Source organism: Cervus canadensis, chromosome 9 (assembly GCF_019320065.1).
Source record: "Cervus canadensis isolate Bull #8, Minnesota chromosome 9, ASM1932006v1, whole genome shotgun sequence".
Taxonomy (NCBI): Eukaryota; Metazoa; Chordata; class Mammalia; order Artiodactyla; family Cervidae; genus Cervus; species Cervus canadensis.
In genome coordinates, this window is record NC_057394.1 from 65,039,117 (window position 1) to 65,059,067 (window position 19,951).

At 38.9% G+C, this 19,951-nt stretch overlaps 1 protein-coding gene across 3 annotated transcripts in view; it reads left to right on the top strand.

Annotated features, from left to right (window-relative positions):
- LRCH1 (leucine rich repeats and calponin homology domain containing 1) overlaps positions 1–19,951 on the top strand; it is a 210,725-nt gene that overhangs the window by 159,865 nt on the left and 30,909 nt on the right. For 2 of the 3 annotated variants that reach the window (XM_043478199.1, XM_043478197.1), the window contains exons 12-16: positions 5,211–5,300; positions 5,400–5,436; positions 9,693–9,746; positions 10,493–10,565; positions 13,410–13,514. In XM_043478199.1, the coding sequence (XP_043334134.1) occupies positions 5,211–5,300; positions 5,400–5,436; positions 9,693–9,746; positions 10,493–10,565; positions 13,410–13,514 (359 nt within the window). The remainder of the gene's footprint in view (positions 1–5,210; positions 5,301–5,399; positions 5,437–9,692; positions 9,747–10,492; positions 10,566–13,409; positions 13,515–19,951) is intronic. The other variant, XM_043478198.1, reaches the window with a different exon arrangement.

Below are 19,951 nucleotides of genomic sequence, written 5' to 3' on the forward strand. Positions count from 1 at the left end.
TCTTTCCTTGGCCCAGGTTCCATGGGTGCATAATGTACACTAATTTATTGAGTGCATTATCTCAGTTTTTTAAGTATCTATACACACAGTATGGGCTCACCACTAACCACTGGAAAAAAGAAAGTTAGTTTTAACTGTCAGTTTTCCCAAGATGCATAAATAAAAGAGTCAAACTTCTGGAGGGATTGAGATCCGTTACCTCCTGTTCGTCGTTTCTTGAAATTCATTCATCCTTCATGCAGTTCATTGGGTGATTTTTGTATAATGTTTAGACAACAGAAATAGTCAAAGTGCATATTTTATATTAATGAAGTTTAAACCCCTGGAATATAGAAATATAAGAGATTTTCTAAAAAAGGAAAATATTAATTTATCAAGTGTTACCATATTTATTTCTTTTTAAAAGTTTTTATTGACGTTTAGTTGATTTACAATGTTGTGTTTAACTTCTGCTCTACAGCAATGTGACTCAGGCATCCATACATATGGTGCCAAGTGTATGTTAACTAAATTATATATTTCCAAAGATTGGGGTGATAATTTTTTCATTGAATTAGTCATTATCAATAACAGGCACTATACGCAGTCAGTATAGTTTTTGATTTTTTAGCTGAAGATAATAGAATGCCCATGGACAAAATATTTTTCAGGACAGCAGTATACCTGGTATTGGGTGATAACTACCGTATTGATGGAGAAGTAGATCCAAAGGTTATCCCTGGTAAACTGTTCAGGGTTTGTGGGGATTTAAATGTGAAGATGATGTGGTCTTGTAATATGGTGGGTGTGGAAATCACACCAGGTTCTGGGAATTGATGGAAAGAGGTATTAGTGAGTCCCAGAGTGCCAGGGAGAGCATACCACCACTGTTGCCTGGCTCTGAAGGAGTACTCACAGGTCGAGCGAGCATGGCTGGAAATCTTCAGCAGTTGATTTGAAAAGCATTTCGATTCTGCTGACATTAGTTGAGTGCTTAGAGCGTGGAAAGATGTGCAGTGTGCACCTTGGGGGACATAAGGATGAACAAGACACAGCTCTTCCCCCTAAGAACTCAAACCATCACTACACATGTTGCCTTGAGTAGTCATTTATAAGTGTAATGGCTTTAAGGGCTTGAAGTGAAGGAAGCAAGTGATAGAGTGAATGCCTGACTCCGGGTGGAGAAGGGGAGGTGGCTCAGCCAGCCTTCTGAAGTCTAGAGTGTTTTACCTGGGTCTTTGACAGCTAGCACTTTCAAGGAGAAAGTGAATTCTGGACTGAATTGAAAGCTCATGCAAAGGCATGGAGGTCAAGAAGAGTGGAACAAACTTGGAAAATCTCAAGCAGAAAAGGTGATCTCCCACGCTGGCTGTGCCTCAGGAACATTTGTAGAAGTTTCAAAACACAGACACTCTGCCTGAGACTGCCAGTGGGGCGGGAGGGGGGGGGGTCTGGCCATTTTCTTTTTTTTTTAAAGTTCTGCTGGTGCTTCTGATATGCAGCCGGGAGTGGGACTTCCCAGGGGAGCTGTTTGGAGGGATGCGGGTGTGACTTCAAATTTAGGGTTGAGGAGCTGAGACTTTATTATATATGTAGAAGGAGGCAACGATGGCTTTAAAATGTGGTTATTTTGTTCATTCTCCCTCATGTTTGCTTCAGAGTTTGGCTTATTTGTAAGCACCTAACCGACGTGTGTTCCTTAAAAAGCTGAGTTTAACATTCTAAATCAGAGCAGTCAGTGAGAAAGTAGGAAAGAGGGAGAAGAGAGCTTGTGTGTGTGTGTGTGTGTGTGTGTAAGAGAGAGAGTTTGAGATAGAGACAGAGAGAGTAATTATATGGAGTGGGTAAATAGTATGGCTGGAGGAGAACATACCTCAGTCAACCAGACACTGGTTGCAATCCCAGTTCTAACACCAGTTAATCTGGGTGAGTTATATAAGCTCTCTGTACCCCAGTTTTCTCATCTATAAGATGGGCTATAAGTACTTGTCTTTTACTGTTGTGAGGATTTGAAATAATAAACAAACTGCTGGTGGAAAGGTCCACTGGCAGAACCGTTCTCCAGAAGGCAACTTTGTAGTTTGTAGCCATAGCCTAAAAATAGATATAAAGCTTTTGAATTAATTCCAAAATTGTATCCTAAGGGACAAAGAGACATGAACAGCAATTGAGAGAGGTGTTTTTCATAGCAAATATTTGGAAAAAAGGCAATGATCTAACAATTTGGAGATACTTAAATTATGGTCCTTAATAAGATGAAATATGCGACCAATATATTTTTTTTAAACTTTTCAATGTATTTTAGGTTGCTCTACTATATAATGTTAACTTTAAAAAGTGTAAAAGTACATAAAGTTTGATCCCAGTGATATAAATAGAATTAGTGGATAGTGAAAGTTGCTCAGTCATGTCTGCCTCTTTGCGACCCCATGAACTATACAGTCCATGGAATTCTCCAGGCTGGAATACTGGAGTGGGGCAGCTCTTGCCTTCTCCAGGGTATCTTCCCAACCCAGGGGATTGAATCCAGGTCTCCCGCATTACAGGCGGATTCTTTATTAACTGAGCCACCAGGGAAGCCCAGGAATACTGAAATGGGTAGCCTATCCCTTCTCCAGCGGATCTTCCTGACCCAGGAATTGAACCAGGGTCTCTTGCATTGCAAGCAGTTTCTTTACCAGCTGAGCTACCAGGGAAGCCCCAGGTCCCATTAACAGTTAAAACTAGAAACAAATATATCAAGATAGAAGTTTTCTCTGAGTGTTTCTAAATTACGGTTTTTATTTATACTTTAAACACTGGAGATAGTAGCAGATACTGTGGTAGTTCTTTGGTGATTGTTTGAAGTGGGGGTGAGGATGGAGGGAAGCAGTCCACGGTGTTTTAGACCTGACCCCTCCTGTCTCCATCTGAGATGGGAACCATGGGGAACAGCCAGTTTGAGAAGGAGGGTATTGAACTCAGTTTAGGAACTGCTGCATAGAATCCAAGTGTGTGATACAGTGTGATACTGTCCATTCAGCTGCTAGATGTTTAGGTCTGGGGCTCCAAGACTTAGACTTAAAAGTTACTTTCAGGGACTTCCTTGGTGGTTCAGTGGTTAAGACTCCGAGCTCTTAAGGCAGGGGGCCAGGGTTGGATCCCTGGTCAGAGAACTGGATCCCACATGCTGCAACTAAGACCCCAGTGCAGCCAGATAAATTTTAAGAATAAATAAAGTACAATAAAAGTTACTTTCTTAAGGTATGTTGTAATGGAAGCAGTATTATAAATGGATGGAGTTCCCAAGGGTGAGCCCGTCAATGGGAAAGGAATTTGAGTCCAAGATAGAGCCTTGAAGACGTGATATGACAGAGAGGAGACTCCCACGGGCTCAAACTTGATATTGTTTTAATATTTCTGCCTTCTTACACTTTGTATCACTTTTCCAGTCAACTTTGCTTACAAATTCGAGATGAATATGTGAGCCCCAAAGTGAAAAAGAAGGCTTCGTTTGGTGGACATAGCAGTGGCCAGGGAATGTGGGACTGGAGCCCAGAGTAAGATCGGGGTGACCTGGCGGGTGTGGCTCCCCGCTCTGGGCCTCCGTGGCGTCATCCTTCATGAGAAGCGGGGTGAACTGAGGATCTGGAGATACTGCCCCAGCCTCGAAAGGTCTGAGGCAATAAGTTGCCAAGGATGTCGAGCCAGTCGGCATTGCTGGTGGGTGTGGAGGAGCACAGCCTTGAGTAACCTTCCCAGGGATAGTTGATTTGCATCTTTGTGGATTGTTATTTTAAAATACATTATGTTGTAAAACTTTTTATGGATTTGACCTCCTCCCTAAAGTAATCGACTGCTTTGGCTGCTATAGATCTTTGTTGTGCGTCCTGAAATAGAAATTCTACTACTACAATTCTAACTTGATAATAATGTGTCTGTGAGCCGGTGTAATAGGGATAAAGAAAGAGCCCTGTTTTTGCTTCTGATAAAGAGAGGGCACTTCAAGAGGTCAGTTATTTCTAGCTGCTTGAATAATAGTCATAAAAAGTTTATATACACTTTAAGATTTCCCTTTGTCTCATTTCCTAGATCCAGATTGCTTTGTTTGTTTTAATCAAGTCACTGATCATAGGATTAAATTTTAGAGCTTTACCTTTCATGCAACCTTAACATCAAAAAATTTAGTTGAATATTGCTTTCCTGTTTTGCCTTTGTTGATTTCTTCTCTCAAGGATTTCTGATTGTTGGTTAGATACCATTTTCATTAGGATTGTATACTATGAATGCATACCCACCTTTTAAAATAGCTTTGTAACTTTTATATGACTTTTAGAAATTCCTGGTTTTATAGATCTTAAAAAAAATTCAGCTCTTAAAATTACAGAAATTCAGAAACTGTAAGACAATTTCAGATATAAAACGCATATCTTAAATTGCTTTTGAAATTTTTTATTTTAATATTCCTATTAAATGCCCTTGGTACATATACTGTAGTATAGTGTATGTACAGTATAATAGAGAGAAACTTTGCTTGTTTCAACAAACTGATTAAGTTTTTAATGAAATTTAGTGTGTGCTATGTATATATATATGGAATTTAAAAAGATGGTAATGATAACCCAATATGCAAAACAGAAAAAGAGGCACAGATGTACAGAACAGACTTTGGGACTCTGTGGGAGAAGGCGAGGGTGGGATGTTCAGAGAGAACAGCATTGAAACAAGTATACTATCAAGGGTGAAACAGATCACCAGCCCAGGTTGGCTGCATGAGACAAGTGCTCAGGGCTGGTGCACTGGGAAGACCCAGAGGGATGGGATGGAGAGGGAGGCGGGAGGGGGGATCGGGATGGGGAACACATGTAAATCCATGGCTGATTCATGTCAATGTGTGGCAAAAAACCTCTACAATATTGTAAAGTAATTAGCCTCCAACTAATAAAAATAAATGAAAAAGAAAAAAGAAAAAAAAAAATTAGTGTGTGCTACCTATGACTCTTCTGACCTTATCAGAAATTACTATTCTATTTCAAATAAGTTGGATTTTGATACCAAAGTAGATTGAAAATTATATTAAATATATATATATATAGTGTCATGGTGAGGAAACTACATAGTTTGAAATTTCTACCATGAACCTTTTATTACTCAATTCTAATGATAAACACAACTTTTAAGTATAACTAAAAGCAGTAGGATTTATTAAAGTTTAGTAATTTGGTAACACTTTTTCCCCCCCTACTCTTTAGATTAAGCACAGATATTACAGAGAGAAGCGTTGTAAACTTTTACCCTGTGGACCCGGCAGATGACTTGGAATTGCAAGACTCTGCGCTAAAGTATGTTGACCTTTCTATAACAGTATATTTTCTCTTTTAACATTGAAATATTTTTGCTTTAAATTATATTTATATCTTTTTATTCTGTAATTCCTACAGTGGTCAAATACAGTTGGAGGCGTCTCCAGAATGTGAGGTAAGGCTGCTCTTGGATGAACCAGAGTTCTGATGCGGTATTTTGCCGCGGAAGAGTGGCTCCCATATTCTATCAAGATGTATCATGGGGTAGAACATTCATTATAATACTTGGGCCACCTGATGCAAAGAGCCGACTCATTGGAAAAGACCCTGATGCTCGGAAAGATTAAGGGCAGGGGGAGAAGGGGGCAACAGAGGATGAGAGAGTTGGATGGTATCACTGACTCAGTGGACATGAGTTTGAGCAAACTCCAGGAGACAGTGAAGGACAGAGGAGCCTGGTGTGCCGCAGTTCATGGGGTCACAAAGAGTCAGACACAACTGAGCGACTGAACAAGAACTTTCATTAGTGAGATCAGTGTTCAAATTTGTTCAAGATCTGTTTTTCAAATTTTTTATACTTTTAGCTTCTTTAGTTTTCCTGCTTATCTATTATATTTCACCTCCCATTGAAGATGAGAGTTGACTGTTTCCATTGAATTCTCTAAATCTTTATGTCAGACAGTTTTAAGTCAGGCCATGGCAAATAAGGCCCACAGGGAATCCTGGCTCTGTCAGAAACTGGAGGTAGGTGGGACCAGCCAGGGTAAGCAGCCTATGAACTGACTGACCAGCTGAACGTAAACTGGGAAAGATAAAGAGTAAGTGATTTGAGGAATGTCTAGGAGGATTAAGAGACTAGCAAAGATAAACTGATGGGGGAGTTTGGGGACAGGGTAAGGGTAGGTTGGTAGCTATGTAGGGTAAAATTCAGGTGGCTGCAGAGAAAGCAGTTTTGACATAAAACTAGACATAAGCTTAGAAGGTCCCCCCAAAAAAGGGGGGAGAGAGAGAGGTCTGAGACGGTAACATGGGAGTAAAACATTGGTTATAGCCTGTTTCATCCCTTCTTACTGAATGGGTTTAGGATGGCTAATTTCAGTACAGCCAACTTACGTCCCTTGTGGTATCTGAACAGGTACCATAGTACAGCAGTCTCACACTCTTAACTAGCTAAGTCTCTGTGTTAAATAAGAAGGAAAAGAGCTATAGTTCAAAAACCCATGTTCCTAGAGAATATGGTTTCATGGTTGAGTGTAGTGATTTGGAATTACACTGAGTTTTCTTTCCATCTCAAAGGCTTGCTAACTATGGACTCCCGTGGGCTACCTCTCTAACTTCTTGATTTTCTGTAAGTTAGGATCCACCTTATAACCCAGGACACCTAACTTTAGCTGTGACTGTTCCTCCGCTCTGTCCTTGGAGTCACTGCACTCCCTCCTCCCCAAGAGGAGGGTCACTGGATGACCCAGTGGTGGGACATCAGGAAGCCTCTGTGTGAAGGCTGTCCTGCGTCTATTTCATGAGGCTGTCCTTTTGAGACATGCTCCTTTTGATTCTGTGCAGACTCACTTTTGTATTTAGATTTTTACTTGGAAATAATTATAAAAGGTTAAAAAATGACAGAACTCTGCAAAAAGTTACAAAAAAATTATAACCTTTTACCCACATTTTCTGTGATTAACATTTTACCACTTTTGTGGTATCTCTGTCTCTCTCTTCTTCCCCAGAGTTCTTTTTCTGAAAATCAAAGGATAAGTTTTGTACGTCAGAGTCCTTTTCCCTAAACATTTCAATGTACCTTTCCTAAGAGTAGGGATTTTATCTTATATAACTTGACTTCAGTTATCAACTTCATAAATTTACACTGATAAAATAGTTTCATCTAATCTGCTCTCCATATCCCAGATATTTAGATTGATCTAATGATGTTTTTCACAGCACTTTTTCCCCTTTAGTAGGATCCAGGTTAGAGGCAATATTTGTCAGGTACCTATAGTTTCCTTTATTCTGCCATAACCTGTCTTTGATTTTTTAATGACCTTAAAATTTTAAAGAATATAGTGCTCCTCTCTTTTAAAGAATGAACTGCCTCTTATTTTGTGGGACAGAAATCCTTCATATTTCCTCACGATGAGATTGAGTCTCCGTGCCTTATCTGGGATGCTGCCCAGGTGACGTGGTGTCCTTCTCAGGGTATCACCTTCAGAGGCACATTTTATATGTCTGTGCTTCACTGGTGATCGTAATTTGATCACCCAGTTGACGTGGAACTTGATTTCTCTACCATTTAAGTATTGCTCTATTTCCCCTTGCAGCTAGTAGTCAGTGAAGAGATACTTTGAGACCATGTTAGAATCCTGCTGCAGACCCACTTTTTAAATCTTTTTTGGGGGGCTGTGCTGCATAGCACACAGAGATTCCCACTAAGATGTGGGATCTAGTTCCCTGTTGAGGGGTTGAACCCATGCCCCCTGCATTGGAAGCGCAGAGTCTTAACCACTGGGCCACCAGGGAAGACCCTGCAGAACCACATTTGATTCCAGTAAAATAGATACCCTCCTATGTACATGATTTCGGGAGTATCAGGAAGACATCAAGCCTCTAGGAAAAAAAGATCTCCATTCCATCTCTGATTTATAGTATTAATTTGTTTGTTTGTTTTTTTTTTTTCCTTTTTGATGAAACAAGGAGTCATGATCGGTGTAAAGAATTCTTATTCCTTATCTTCCTTCTTTGGGCAATTCTCTGTCCATGACAGATATGTCTTCATGATTTTAAAAAGGGAGGGAGTATTTCTGGCTCTGGTGGAAAAAAAAAAGTCACAAGAAAGAGGAATGGAAAAGAAAGTGGTGGATGAGCAAGGCCAGTGCTCATGATACGTGGAACTTAAATGGGCCCCTTCTTTATGGTCTGGTTATTTCTATATTATTTCTTCCACCCAGTTCAGGAAGAAATCAATTTCGTAAGCAGAGTCTTGAATCAGCTAGCCAGTCTGTGTTGAGTCCTTGTGCTGGATGCAGCCTTGTTTCTAGTACCCAAGACTGGAATAGGAAAGAGATGAAGTTGCCCTCACTTTTAAGGCATTTTAAAAATTGTGGAGGAAAGAAGCCATGGATATTGAGAAAGCAGAGAAGACTATGAGATGGCCCATAATTCTGGGTGTTTTAAGTACTCTGGGATAGTAGGAGAAGGGATAAGAGTTTAAGGAAAGAGAAATTAATCTAGATTTCAAGGGTAATTTGCATTTGGATGGGTCCCAGAAAGCTGTGCTGAGCAAGACATCCTGGCCATGATGGAATCAGCATAGAGCATAAACCACACAGAAACACCATGAGAGAGGCTGGTGCCGTTACATTGGTGAGACCGATTGTGAAATGGCTTGTAATTAGCACATCACATTCTCTGCCTTTTAACACACTTAGGTGACTGTCCCCATTAAGTTTGGGTAGCACTGGCATCCATCCAGGAAGAACTGAAATGTATACTCTCATACATAAATAATGTCCAGTGGGGAAGGATATTGGAGGAACACAGGGAAAATTAGAGAACAGAGTTTCTGATAGAGAATCAAAACTGCAAATTACTTGTTAGCAGTTAAGCCATTTAATTGGGTAGGGAAATCAATGACATTTTATGCTAAAAATATGTTATTCCCTTGAATTTGTCACAGTTGGGAATGTTTTTTAATAGCAGTCCTCAACAATAGGAATAGCCATCTTAAATTTATACTAGTTTGGTGATATGTGTGAACATGTTTTTATTAGTTATCAACAAAATTTTATAGGGTGGATCAGTGGGATTTTGTTGTTGTCGTTGGCCATGTCACAAGGCTTATGGTATCTTAGTTCCCTGACCAGGAATCCAACCTGGGCCTTCGACTGGAAGTGAGGGGTCCTAACCACTGCAGAGACGGGGAATTCCCTGGGGTTCTTGATTACCTTATAAAAAAGGCAGATCTGGGTAAAATAAACTACCAAGTTTTCTCGGTGTCAAAACAAACTGATGTTGAATTGGTAGCGTAAGACTTTGCTAGGTCCAGGCATGTTCGTTTATTAAAAAGCTCCCAGTGAGATTTTGTGTATTTGGGAACTACTGCCTTGGACCATTTCTGAAAACCCTTCTGTGCTGGGAGCCTGCAGGTTACTTGGTAACCTGGCAAGCTGATGTTCACAGGTACTTTGGGCTGAGCTCTTTGCTCTGGGAAATACCTTTTCTTAGTTTGTATGATATTTTAGATGTATTTTTCTGCGAATATAACTGCATGTTTTTAGAAAGTGTACAGTAAAAATGGCCTGCTTAACTACAAATTAATTCCATGTATTATGCATGTGTCCCTGTGTGCCAGCTTCATGATAGAAGTCAGACTCAGTTCTTGCCTCAAAAATTTTATAATCTGATGGAACATACCATGCATTTTTTCTCTTCCTTTAGGTGCAAAATGACCTAACATTACAGAGTAATGGGAGCGAGTATTCTCCCAATGAGGTACGTTTCCTGATGATTAATGAAAGCTGAGGTGTTTTGTGAAACCTGAATTGGAATATCTTTTACAAAAATCTGTAATCTGAGACTTGTGATTCGTGAGTTAATTGTATTGCAGAATCTCGGAGGGAATCTCTCATTAGCTCTCATAGCCTGATCCAGCCCTATCCATAAGTAAAAACTCATTTTATAAGATATATTTTGAAAATTAAATATAGTGCATTTTTATGGAAAGCAGAGTGAAAATAGCTCAAATAGGCAACATTTAGAATGTCTCGTTAACCATAAATGATTCAGCATGGGGTTTCCATATAGCTGAGACATCTGCTCAGCATCATCTATTTCCTCATCTCATTGTGTTATGAGATTCTTTATCAGATGTGCCATGTGTGAGGTGCGTGTGTGTGTGTGTGTGTGTGTGTGTGCGTGCACGTGCTTGTGCGTGCCTGCACGTGAATGTACACATCTATTCTGGAGCAGAAAAGGATTACCAGTATCACACGATTATGAACTCTTTTATAATGAGCATATAAAAATTGAACAAATCTCCCCCCAAATAACATTCTGTCGATTCTACCACAAGAATTTGCAATGTGAAGATGCATCCATTATCATATTTTTTAGTCAGGACTTCCTCACAGCAGCCAGTGCCAGGAGGTCGTGGTTTTGTTACAATGCTTGATCCTGGAGAAGCATGCATAGTTCTGCTCCAGTTCTTTAAAAGGTGTCCTTTCCTTCTAATACCACAGATGAGAGAGAACTCCCCCGCCATCTCTCCGACTAGCACCAGCACAGCTCTGTTTGGCCTGAAACCTCGATCAGGTAAGTGGCAACCTCAGCATTCTTGCCCATGTGAAACAACTCCGGAGTTTCTCTTTAGCCTTTTGCGTGCCTGTGTTCTAGTGGGAGCAGCCTTGTCAGCGCTGGTGAGTTTGCATCCTGGCATCAGAACCTCGCCACCGCTTGGGCAGGGAGATTTTCATTCTCCGTGTCAGTGTCTCTCCTCTTAAGGCTGTGTTGTCAGTAACAGATCATCTTACCTTCTTTTGAGTCAGAGCAAAGAGAGAAAAATATTGGGGCGTGTAAGTGGTAAAGAAATACTTTGTGGATAAAATGGCCACCCCTTTGCCTCGGTGGTTGCTGGTACCTTGCTGAGTTAAGGATGGTGACTCTCTTTGTGAGACACCCCTCATTTGCTCTCTGGACCTTGGTAAGGTCTGTATGTTTACTCCTGTGACAAGCAGTCATTCCAAGACTCACATGAGTGGTCAGGAGAGATTTTAAAGACCTTTTCTGTTTATATTACCTACTTTATTTTAACTTATTATTAGTACATTCACAAATGTAAATTATAGCAGTGGGCAAAATAACTACTGATTTTAAAAAGGAGTATGTATAGAAAAATTTGGTTCTTCTGATATCTCATCCTATTTAAAGTTCTTGCACTGTCTACCTTCTTTTAGGTGCTTCTTTGTTTTAGTATTTTTGATTCTTAGGTCTTTTGCATATATTCTGTACCAATGCTTCAGTTAAGTGCTAAGAAGGCACTCAGATGCTTTAAGAAAAGGTAGTAAAGAACTTAAATATTCTTGGGCTTATTAGTAAAGCATTTTGGCAGCAGTTGCAGATATACATATTTGTAATTTTTTACCTGTAGGAAAAAAAAGATAATTCTTTTATAAAGGAATGTTTTTTCATTTTTGGAGGAAGTTGGTTGATGGGTAACGTGTGGCCAGGTATAATGGTTTCCTGGCATTTTGAATGGACCATAAGACAAGGCTATTTGAGAACATGCTTGGGGGTGTGGTGGGACTTAGGAGGTGTTTTATGGAGAGCCGAACTGTACTTGAAATTGGACTCAAATGACTGGCCTCACCATTTACAGACCTGAGTGTATGCAGCCAGATATGGGCTGGGCTTCAATTTGCAAGGTCTCAGGTTGTGCTGGGAGGAATACGGGCACCCATGCCTTGAGTGGTGATCTGCCAGGAATGTTCTCTGCACACCGAGGACCTCATATTTGGCTAGGCTTTCTCCTATCCCTATAATTATAGGCAGTTTTAGACAATTTTAAAAGAGCAAATCAAAAGTTGAACGAATCTCCACAGAATAATATTCTTTTGAATGTGCATCTTTGTAGCTTAGTTGTAAAATTGTCTCCATGACTTTTCCAGTTCTTTTTATGGGGTCCAAATTCAGCTTATCAACTTTGTGCCTATACTGTTGAACCATTTCTGATTCTTTATAGTGGTGAAAACTAAGTGAAATATTCATTTTGAATAGCAGGAAACAAAGATAATTTCCTCTCCTAGCTTCCAACCTCTCTATAATGCTGACTAACCAGTGTGGAAATTGTTCTGGCTGTTGAAAGCTTTGTGGAGTTTGTTGTAAATAATACTGATTTTTCTTCAGGAAAATCAGATGGCATGTTGGAACTTTATGAAACTAGCATCATCTATTGGGAATGTTTAAATTTTTATTTATTAGGTTTAAAATATTACAGGATGTATTTTTCACATTTTCTGGAAAAAAATATATATATAGTAATCTTAATTGAAGATCATATGACTAAAAAAGAGAAATTCTTTTTGACTAAGTAGCTTTGGATCTTTAAAAAATGATTTTTATGTTAAAATTAAGTATATGAATTCATGTGATTTCTGTGTTATAAATAAAAACAGACTGCTCAAATCAGCAAGTTGGAATAGAAATGTAGATTCTTTAAGTTGGCTGGTAGTTTTTTTCAAAAGAAATTTTTTTCTATGTTTTCCTCCAAGGAAAGACAAATGTATATATACCCAATAGTCATTCCTACAACCATGTCCATGTATTTTGCCAGCCTTGCCTTAAGATTGAATAAAAATTGTGTAGGTATTTCCTAAATATCAAAAACTACTATATGAATAGTTTGTGCCCCCAAAAGAGATGTTATTTCATAAATGACCAACTTAAAAGTTCTTTGAACTGGTTGATATCTATTGGTTAATTAGGTTTGTTGTTACAGAGACTCAACTAGTGTCCAGAATTGGTTTTATACTGATCAATATCTAAGAAAATATTGAGAGGTTATATCTGTGGTTCAAGGGTTGAGCAGAGTTGACTAGATTCAGCTATCATTATAGATGTCTTTAAAGAGAAATTTTACATTGCCTTGGGGAAAAAAAATTCACCAACTGTAAATGCTGATTCTATAATAGCTTTATTTGTAAATAATAGGCATATTTACACATATTAACTTTTGCGTAGCCAGCTTTAATGGTGAGTCATATTTGTTAAAATTGTTATTTAGAAGGTCTTTGGAAAAGGTATCTGGTAGGGCTTTTGCTTTTTATCTGCATAATCAATGGGGCCCCCTTCTTTCCGCAGACCTGATTCATTAGTGCTCTTAAGTCTGTGGGCTTGAGAACTGTTAACGATGAATGATATTAACTGCATGCAAAGTATATGGTTGATAAGTACTAACACTCAGTTTTTTATCATTCTTTTTATTCCATGCGCCATCTTTCATTCTTCCGCTATATTGTACCTTTGAAATTAAATCCCATGATATGAAATTCGCTTCATTTCCATACACTCCTTATGCCATTTGTGAAATGCTGCCGCCCTTTTGGTTTTTCCGGGTCCTTGTGCAACCGTACGCCGACTGGCGCTCTCGCGCTCCTGCAGACCCAGCCCTCACTCTTCCTCCTATCTCCTTCAACAAACTTACACAGGCACAAACATGGGACGGCTCTAGCTACTGTGTTCCCTCTGAAGGAGACAGTGACAATGGTAGGTGGCTTTGTACCTATTCTTCAATGTGCTCATTAATAAGCCAGTGAATGAATATACTGAACATTCATTTCTGTGCAGCTGAAGATAGAATGTGTTCTCCTGCATGCCTGACTTAAGAGAGAATAGGAAACCTGGAAAGTCCAGAAAAATGCATGTGCATTGTTCTCTGGCAGTTTGTTCAACTATGTTTAATTATCTTGAACATTCTGAATTTTGGAAGGACTGTACAATAATTTCTTCTCTATTCTTTCTGCTTGGGTTTTTTTTTTTTTTTTTTTGGTGTGTTTGCTTGTTTATAAAAATTTGCGTTTTTGCACATTTGGATAATTTCTTCTGAACTAATGCTTTTGGAGTTTCGTCTTTTATTATCCAGGCATTTGATAATGAGATTTTTAAAGTAATTAAGATATACTGTGACTGATCTGAAAGGAGTGCACTGAGAATGGTTAGAAGTAAGGAATTTCTAAAAATGAAGAGAAATCACTTGCTTTTTTCTTCTTTGCAAATTCTTTGCACATTTTGACTTTTGATAACTTTAGCCCTTTCATCTATATAATAGCCAAGAGAGCTCCCCTGGTGCCTCAGTCATAAAGAATCCACCTGCCAATGCAGGAGATGTGGGGTCTATCCCTGGGCCCGGAAGATCTCCTGGAAAAGGAATTGACAATGCATTCCAGTATTCTTGCCTGGGAAATCCCATGGACAGAGGACCCTGGCATGTTGCAGTCCATGGGGTTGCAAAAGAGTTGGACACGACTTAGCGACTAAACGACAACAAATATGCAAGAATGGTAACTTGGCTTGAGAATCAAATATGCAAAAAAAAATTGAGGACACCTAGTTAGGATTAATGTGGATATTGTTTGGTCTCATGCCACTATATATCTAAAGTAGTCTAAAAGATGAAAATAAAATACATATAGTTATTCAGAGATCCTTACTACAGATATCTCAATCTCCATATTGGTCTGTTAGTTCAGATCTTAGGCATTTTACTCCAAGATACAAAGTAATTAAAAGTAATGTTAAATGAAATAGTATGATTTATAGGGAAGAAAAGTGACGTGGGGTAAAACCACAGTGCAAACACAAGAAGATATATTTTCTGATAAGTTATTTTTTAAATCTAAGTATCAATATGTTATATGTAATGACTAGAAACCACATATGTAAAACATTTGTTGTGATTTCTGGTCAAAATTCAACCAAAAAATGCTTTTTCAGACTTCATTTCATAGAAGGATAATGTATATTTTGGCAGGTTAGTTACAAAAGGAATTTTATTATTTCACAGATTTCTAAAATTTCAAACCAAAAGCAAGTGTGATTAAGCAACAACAACAAGGAAACCAAAGTTCCTTCTTGTATCAGCCCACTTTAAATTCTGGAATGGAAACTTTCTTGATAAACTATTCCTTTACTTAAAGGGGAGAGAATCATTTTCGTTTCTCAGAAAGCATGGCTATTTATGGATCTGATGATGTTTAAAGGAAATAAAGCCTAGAATGAAAGATTTATGTGTGATTTGGTATTTCCTTAGGAATGATATCTGAAAAAGACTTTCTAAAGCTGGGTAAGATTTAGACATAGCTTCTGTCTTTATAAATGAACCAACTAAAACGAGAAAGGTGAGGTGACCTGCCTGGCTCACCCTGCTAGATGGAGGGGGAGCCGGGGCCATGCCCAAGGCTCCAGTCTTCTCTCTACCAACCTACCTTCACATTTACAGCTGTTTATTGAGGATTCTTTGTGCAAGATACTAAGCCAGATAAAGTCTTAAGATTTCCGTAGAAAATAATCATGGTGAAAATCTTCCTGAAAATAAAATAACCATGCAATACTTCTCTGATATTTTTTCTATGAGTGAAAATTCTAGGGATTCACATGTGGCTATTATAGTGTACCGCACACACACACACACACATGCATGCACACAAAATAACAAAGGGATTGTTTTCAGTATTAATCTACCTGGACCAGGCATTGGGTAGTTGTTATTTTCCCCTTTTTGCAATTTGTCTACAGTATGCCCTAGGGAAGGGATAGTTTTCTGTTAATTATCTGATAATTTTCTGGCAGCAGAAGTCTTCAAATATTTGTGTAGGTTCCCAAATCTAACCTTTCAAATAAAATCTTCATTCTCTTTGAGCTAAATGTTGCCTTCTGATTTGAATACATTTTCCAATGCATTTAAAATTTTTTTCAAACTTTAACCTTTTTATCTTGTATTGGCATAGAGCCGATTAACAATTTTATGGTAGTTTGAGGTGAACAGCGGGGCTCAGCCATGCATATACACGTATGCACTCTCCCCTAAACCCTGCTCCCATCCAGGTGCCGCCCAACAGTGACTGGAGTTGCGTGCGCTATACAGGAGGTCCTTGCTGGTTATCCATTTGGAATATAACAGTGTGTACATGACCTTCCCAAACTCCCTAACTATTCCTTCCCTCCCCCCCCAGCAACCATCAGTTCATTTTCTAAGTCTGTGAGTCTCCTTCTCTCTTTTTTAAAAATTTTAATTGGAGGCTAATTTCTTTATAATATTGTGGCGGTTTTTTCCATACATTCACATTCTCTTTCTGTTTTGTAAGTGTCTTTTTAATTAATGAAGAAACACTGTATGTATCCCCAAGTCTGTGAGCTAAAGTTGGAAGAGGGAAATAGCCTACTTTTATGTTGTTCTTCCTGGTTACTCTGAAACAGTAGATCCCATTCAGTGGCCCCTTGTGGCATTCCAAAGCTGATTACCCCATCAGTTTTGTTTCCTCATATTTGCTCCATAGCCCAATATCTGTGGTTATCTCAACCTGTGAAAATAAATGGCATCATATTCCCACTCTACCCAGCATAATGCAACTTGCCTTTCATTTATGATTTTTATTAATTACTTTTGTAAAGTTGGCTTGTTTATGCCTTGTTCACTGTCATGCTTTGTGTTAAAATTCCCACTTTTTTAAATGACAATATTGAAATAAAATTATTTAAAGAAACACATTTGAAATAATAAATTGTTTCAAATATATGTCATTTGAAATTCCCGTATCTTCCCTAAACTCATTCTTCAAAGAAATAAAAATGACAAAGTGGCTAGGAAGTCCTCAGGAGTTTGAACTTCTACAGTCCTCAAAGTCCTGCCTCCTAAAGTGGATGGAGAAGGATGTGGACGTGTGTCTCTAGTCTGTCCGGCCCCTGGGGCTGGAGGGGGCAGCTCCACTTCAAGTTGTTCTTAACGTGAAAACTTCACTTCTGCTCCTTCTTTTGTGCCCCCTTACTACTCTACCGCTGTCTTTCCTTTCCCCCTTCATTTTGAAATTAAAATTGTTCCTACATTCCTTTGAAGTACTTTCTCTTTTTCATTTTCAACAAATTGGTGGGTGCTCACATTTATACTTAAAATTGATCTTTAAACTATCACTGGAAAGTGAATGAATGGATGGACATACCTGTCTTGGGCCAGTTTTCAGACATTTTCTGAAATTGTTTTTACCATAATCTTACACTTAGGCATTATTTTCCCCATTACAAAAATGAGGAAACTGAAGTTGGGAGGGGTTGCTTCAGTGGTTCTCAATCCTGGCTTTATATTAGAATCACCTGGGCATTTTTCAAACAATGGCTGCTTGTGCCCTACACTAAGAGACGCTAATTTATTTGGTGTACCATAGAGTCTTCGCACTGATTATTTTGCTGATTTGTTGTTCTGTTTAAGCAGGTAAAAACCCCTGGGTTAAATAAACTGCCCAGGACAATAGAGAGGAAATTTGAGCCTTCTGAGGGCAGAGAATTTATCTAATTCATTTTTAGGCACCAGAGGGAATAAATGAATGTATTAATCAGATTTCTGATTCACATTAACTGGATCTACAGCTCATGATACTTTTTCAAAGCCATCCTATTGCTGCCCTTGAATTGGTATGTCTTGAACATCACACCCTGTCCAGGTTTTTTAGTTTCCAAAGGGAAGTGGAGAGCTGAATTCCAAACCTCATGTGTCCACAGAGAAGAAATCTGGAGTTAAATTTAGATAATAAAGGTTAATAATATCCACTAATAATTTCTATGCAAAATGCTTTTCTTGTAATAAATAGCATTTCAGGGAATTTTTAGAGGAGTGGGCTTTCTTTGCTTAACTGAAAGATGCTTTTATAACATTAAAAAAAATAGTTTCTTGTGCACATCCTTAAATATCTGTTAAAAGTTGCTCAGTCGTGTCCAACTCTTTGCGACCCCATGGACTATAGCTTGCCAGGCTCCTCTGCCCAATGGAATTCTCCAGGCAAGAATACTGGAGTGGGTAGCCGATCCCTTCTTCAGGGCATCTTCCCAACCTGGAGATCGAACCCAGGTCTCCCACATTGCAGGGGGATTCTTTACTGCCTGGGCCACCAAGGAAGCCCAAGAATACTGGAGTGGGTAGCCTGTCCCTTCTCCAGGGGCTCTTCCTGACCCAGGTATCGAACCAGGGTCTCCTGCATTGCAGCGGGTTCTTTACCAGCTGAGCTACCAGGGAAGTTCCAATATCTATTGAGTGCCTACTGTTTGTTAGGCATGATGCACTTTACTGTGGACACAGCTCTGAAAAAGACAGACTAAATCTCTGCCTTTGTGGAACTCTTTATTTTGCAGTCTAAGGCATTCAAACCTGGAAACTAAGCTTTAGGAGATTTTTCAGGTGACTGCTTATATCAGGGTAGGGTAATTCTGCCAAGGTACTCTCCAGATAGACTGATCTCTGTTTTCTTGCTTGTTTCTTTTTTAAAATGTTTTGATGTGGACCATTTTTTAAAGTCTTTTTTGAAGTTTCTACAATACTGCTTGTGTTGTTTATGTTTCATTTTTTTTTGACCGTGAGGCATGTGGGATCCTAGCTCCTCAACCAGGGATCGAACCCTTACCCCTTGCATAGGAAGGGGAAGTCTCAGTCGCTGGACCACCAGGGAAGTCCCAGATTGTCTGATCTTTGAATGAGGGAGCATTTGAAACACTTTTTTTTGTTTGTTTATTCATCAAACAAGCTGCTTTCTTGGACGGAGTAGAGGTTTAAATTGGAAACAGACAAACTCTGTATTAGAGAGTCCTATGGAGAAGAGCAGATCTATACTGTGAGACAAAAAGTGATGAGTGCCATGAGAGGCACAGATAAAATATGTTGTGCATTCATAGCTGACAGACCATTCCCAGGTCAGGGATGAAGATGATGAAGAGAGTGAAGGAGGAAGTAGAGATAAGAGGAAAATAGTAGAATTTGACTTGTACCTGCAGAATGAATTTGATATTCTGCCTAAGCATGTTCATCATTCCCTGCAGAACTTTTGCTTAGAAATTTGTCTCTGTAGGTATGAGTATGAGCAAACCATCCTTTTCATTCTTTGAATGTTGTTTGATATATAGTAACTAAGCAGCGAAGCAGGACTCATTTTTCTCCTGCATCTTAAATCTCCTATGTCCTTGCCTTTTCCTGCCCCTTAGGCATATATACATGTGTGTACACACGGGCTTCCCGGGTGGTTCAGTGGTCAAGAATCTGCCTGCCAATGCAGGAGCCCCAGGAGACATGGTTCTATCCCTGGTCAGGGGGATCCCCTGGAGGAGGAAATGGCAAGTCACTCCAGGATTCTTGCCTGGAGAATCCCATGGACAGAGGAGCCTGGTGGTCTACAGTCCATGGGGTCGAAAAGAGTCGAATATAGCTGAGCACACACTCACACAAACACACACACTCACTCACTCATGTACACCCTCCCTCTGCTCTCTTGTCCCAGCTTTTTTTTCCTTCTTATTTACATTAATCAGTGTGGCATTTGCTTTGAAAAATATTTCCTATAACAGGGCATTAACTGTTATTCAAGTTAACTTTTATTCCCCTGAATTAAGTAGGTGAGTTCTTAAATGTAGTGATAGAAAATTAAGGAAAGCTAGAATAATTCCTCCATAGACCAATTTCCTGAAGCTTTGACCAAACTGGTCACTGTATTTATTATTTAAATATGACTTGAAAAGAAAAAAGAATTGTAGATAGTATAGTATATGTGCTGCTGAAGCGAGCACTTGTAGATAGTATAATCAGAGCTACCATAATGATCCTATTAAAGTTATTCTATCACAACAAACTTATGTGCTCTGTAGATTTATTATCAGTCTAAATAATTCATTTTAAATTCTCATATATTCTACAATAATTAATCTATTTAGAAAACTAGTAGTAGTCCAGTTTCCAATAGTTTTATGTACATTTGAAATGTTCATTTTAAAAATAACAGTTCACATATGTTTTAACATTTTTTGACTGCTTATATTCATAAAGCAAATACCCAAGCATGCATTTTGTATTTTTTGAGATGTATGGGCATTTAAGATGAAAAGCAATACCAGGTATTTAAAACCCAGACCCCATTGCGTTATCTTGTTATCTCACATAGGGCTCTAACAGG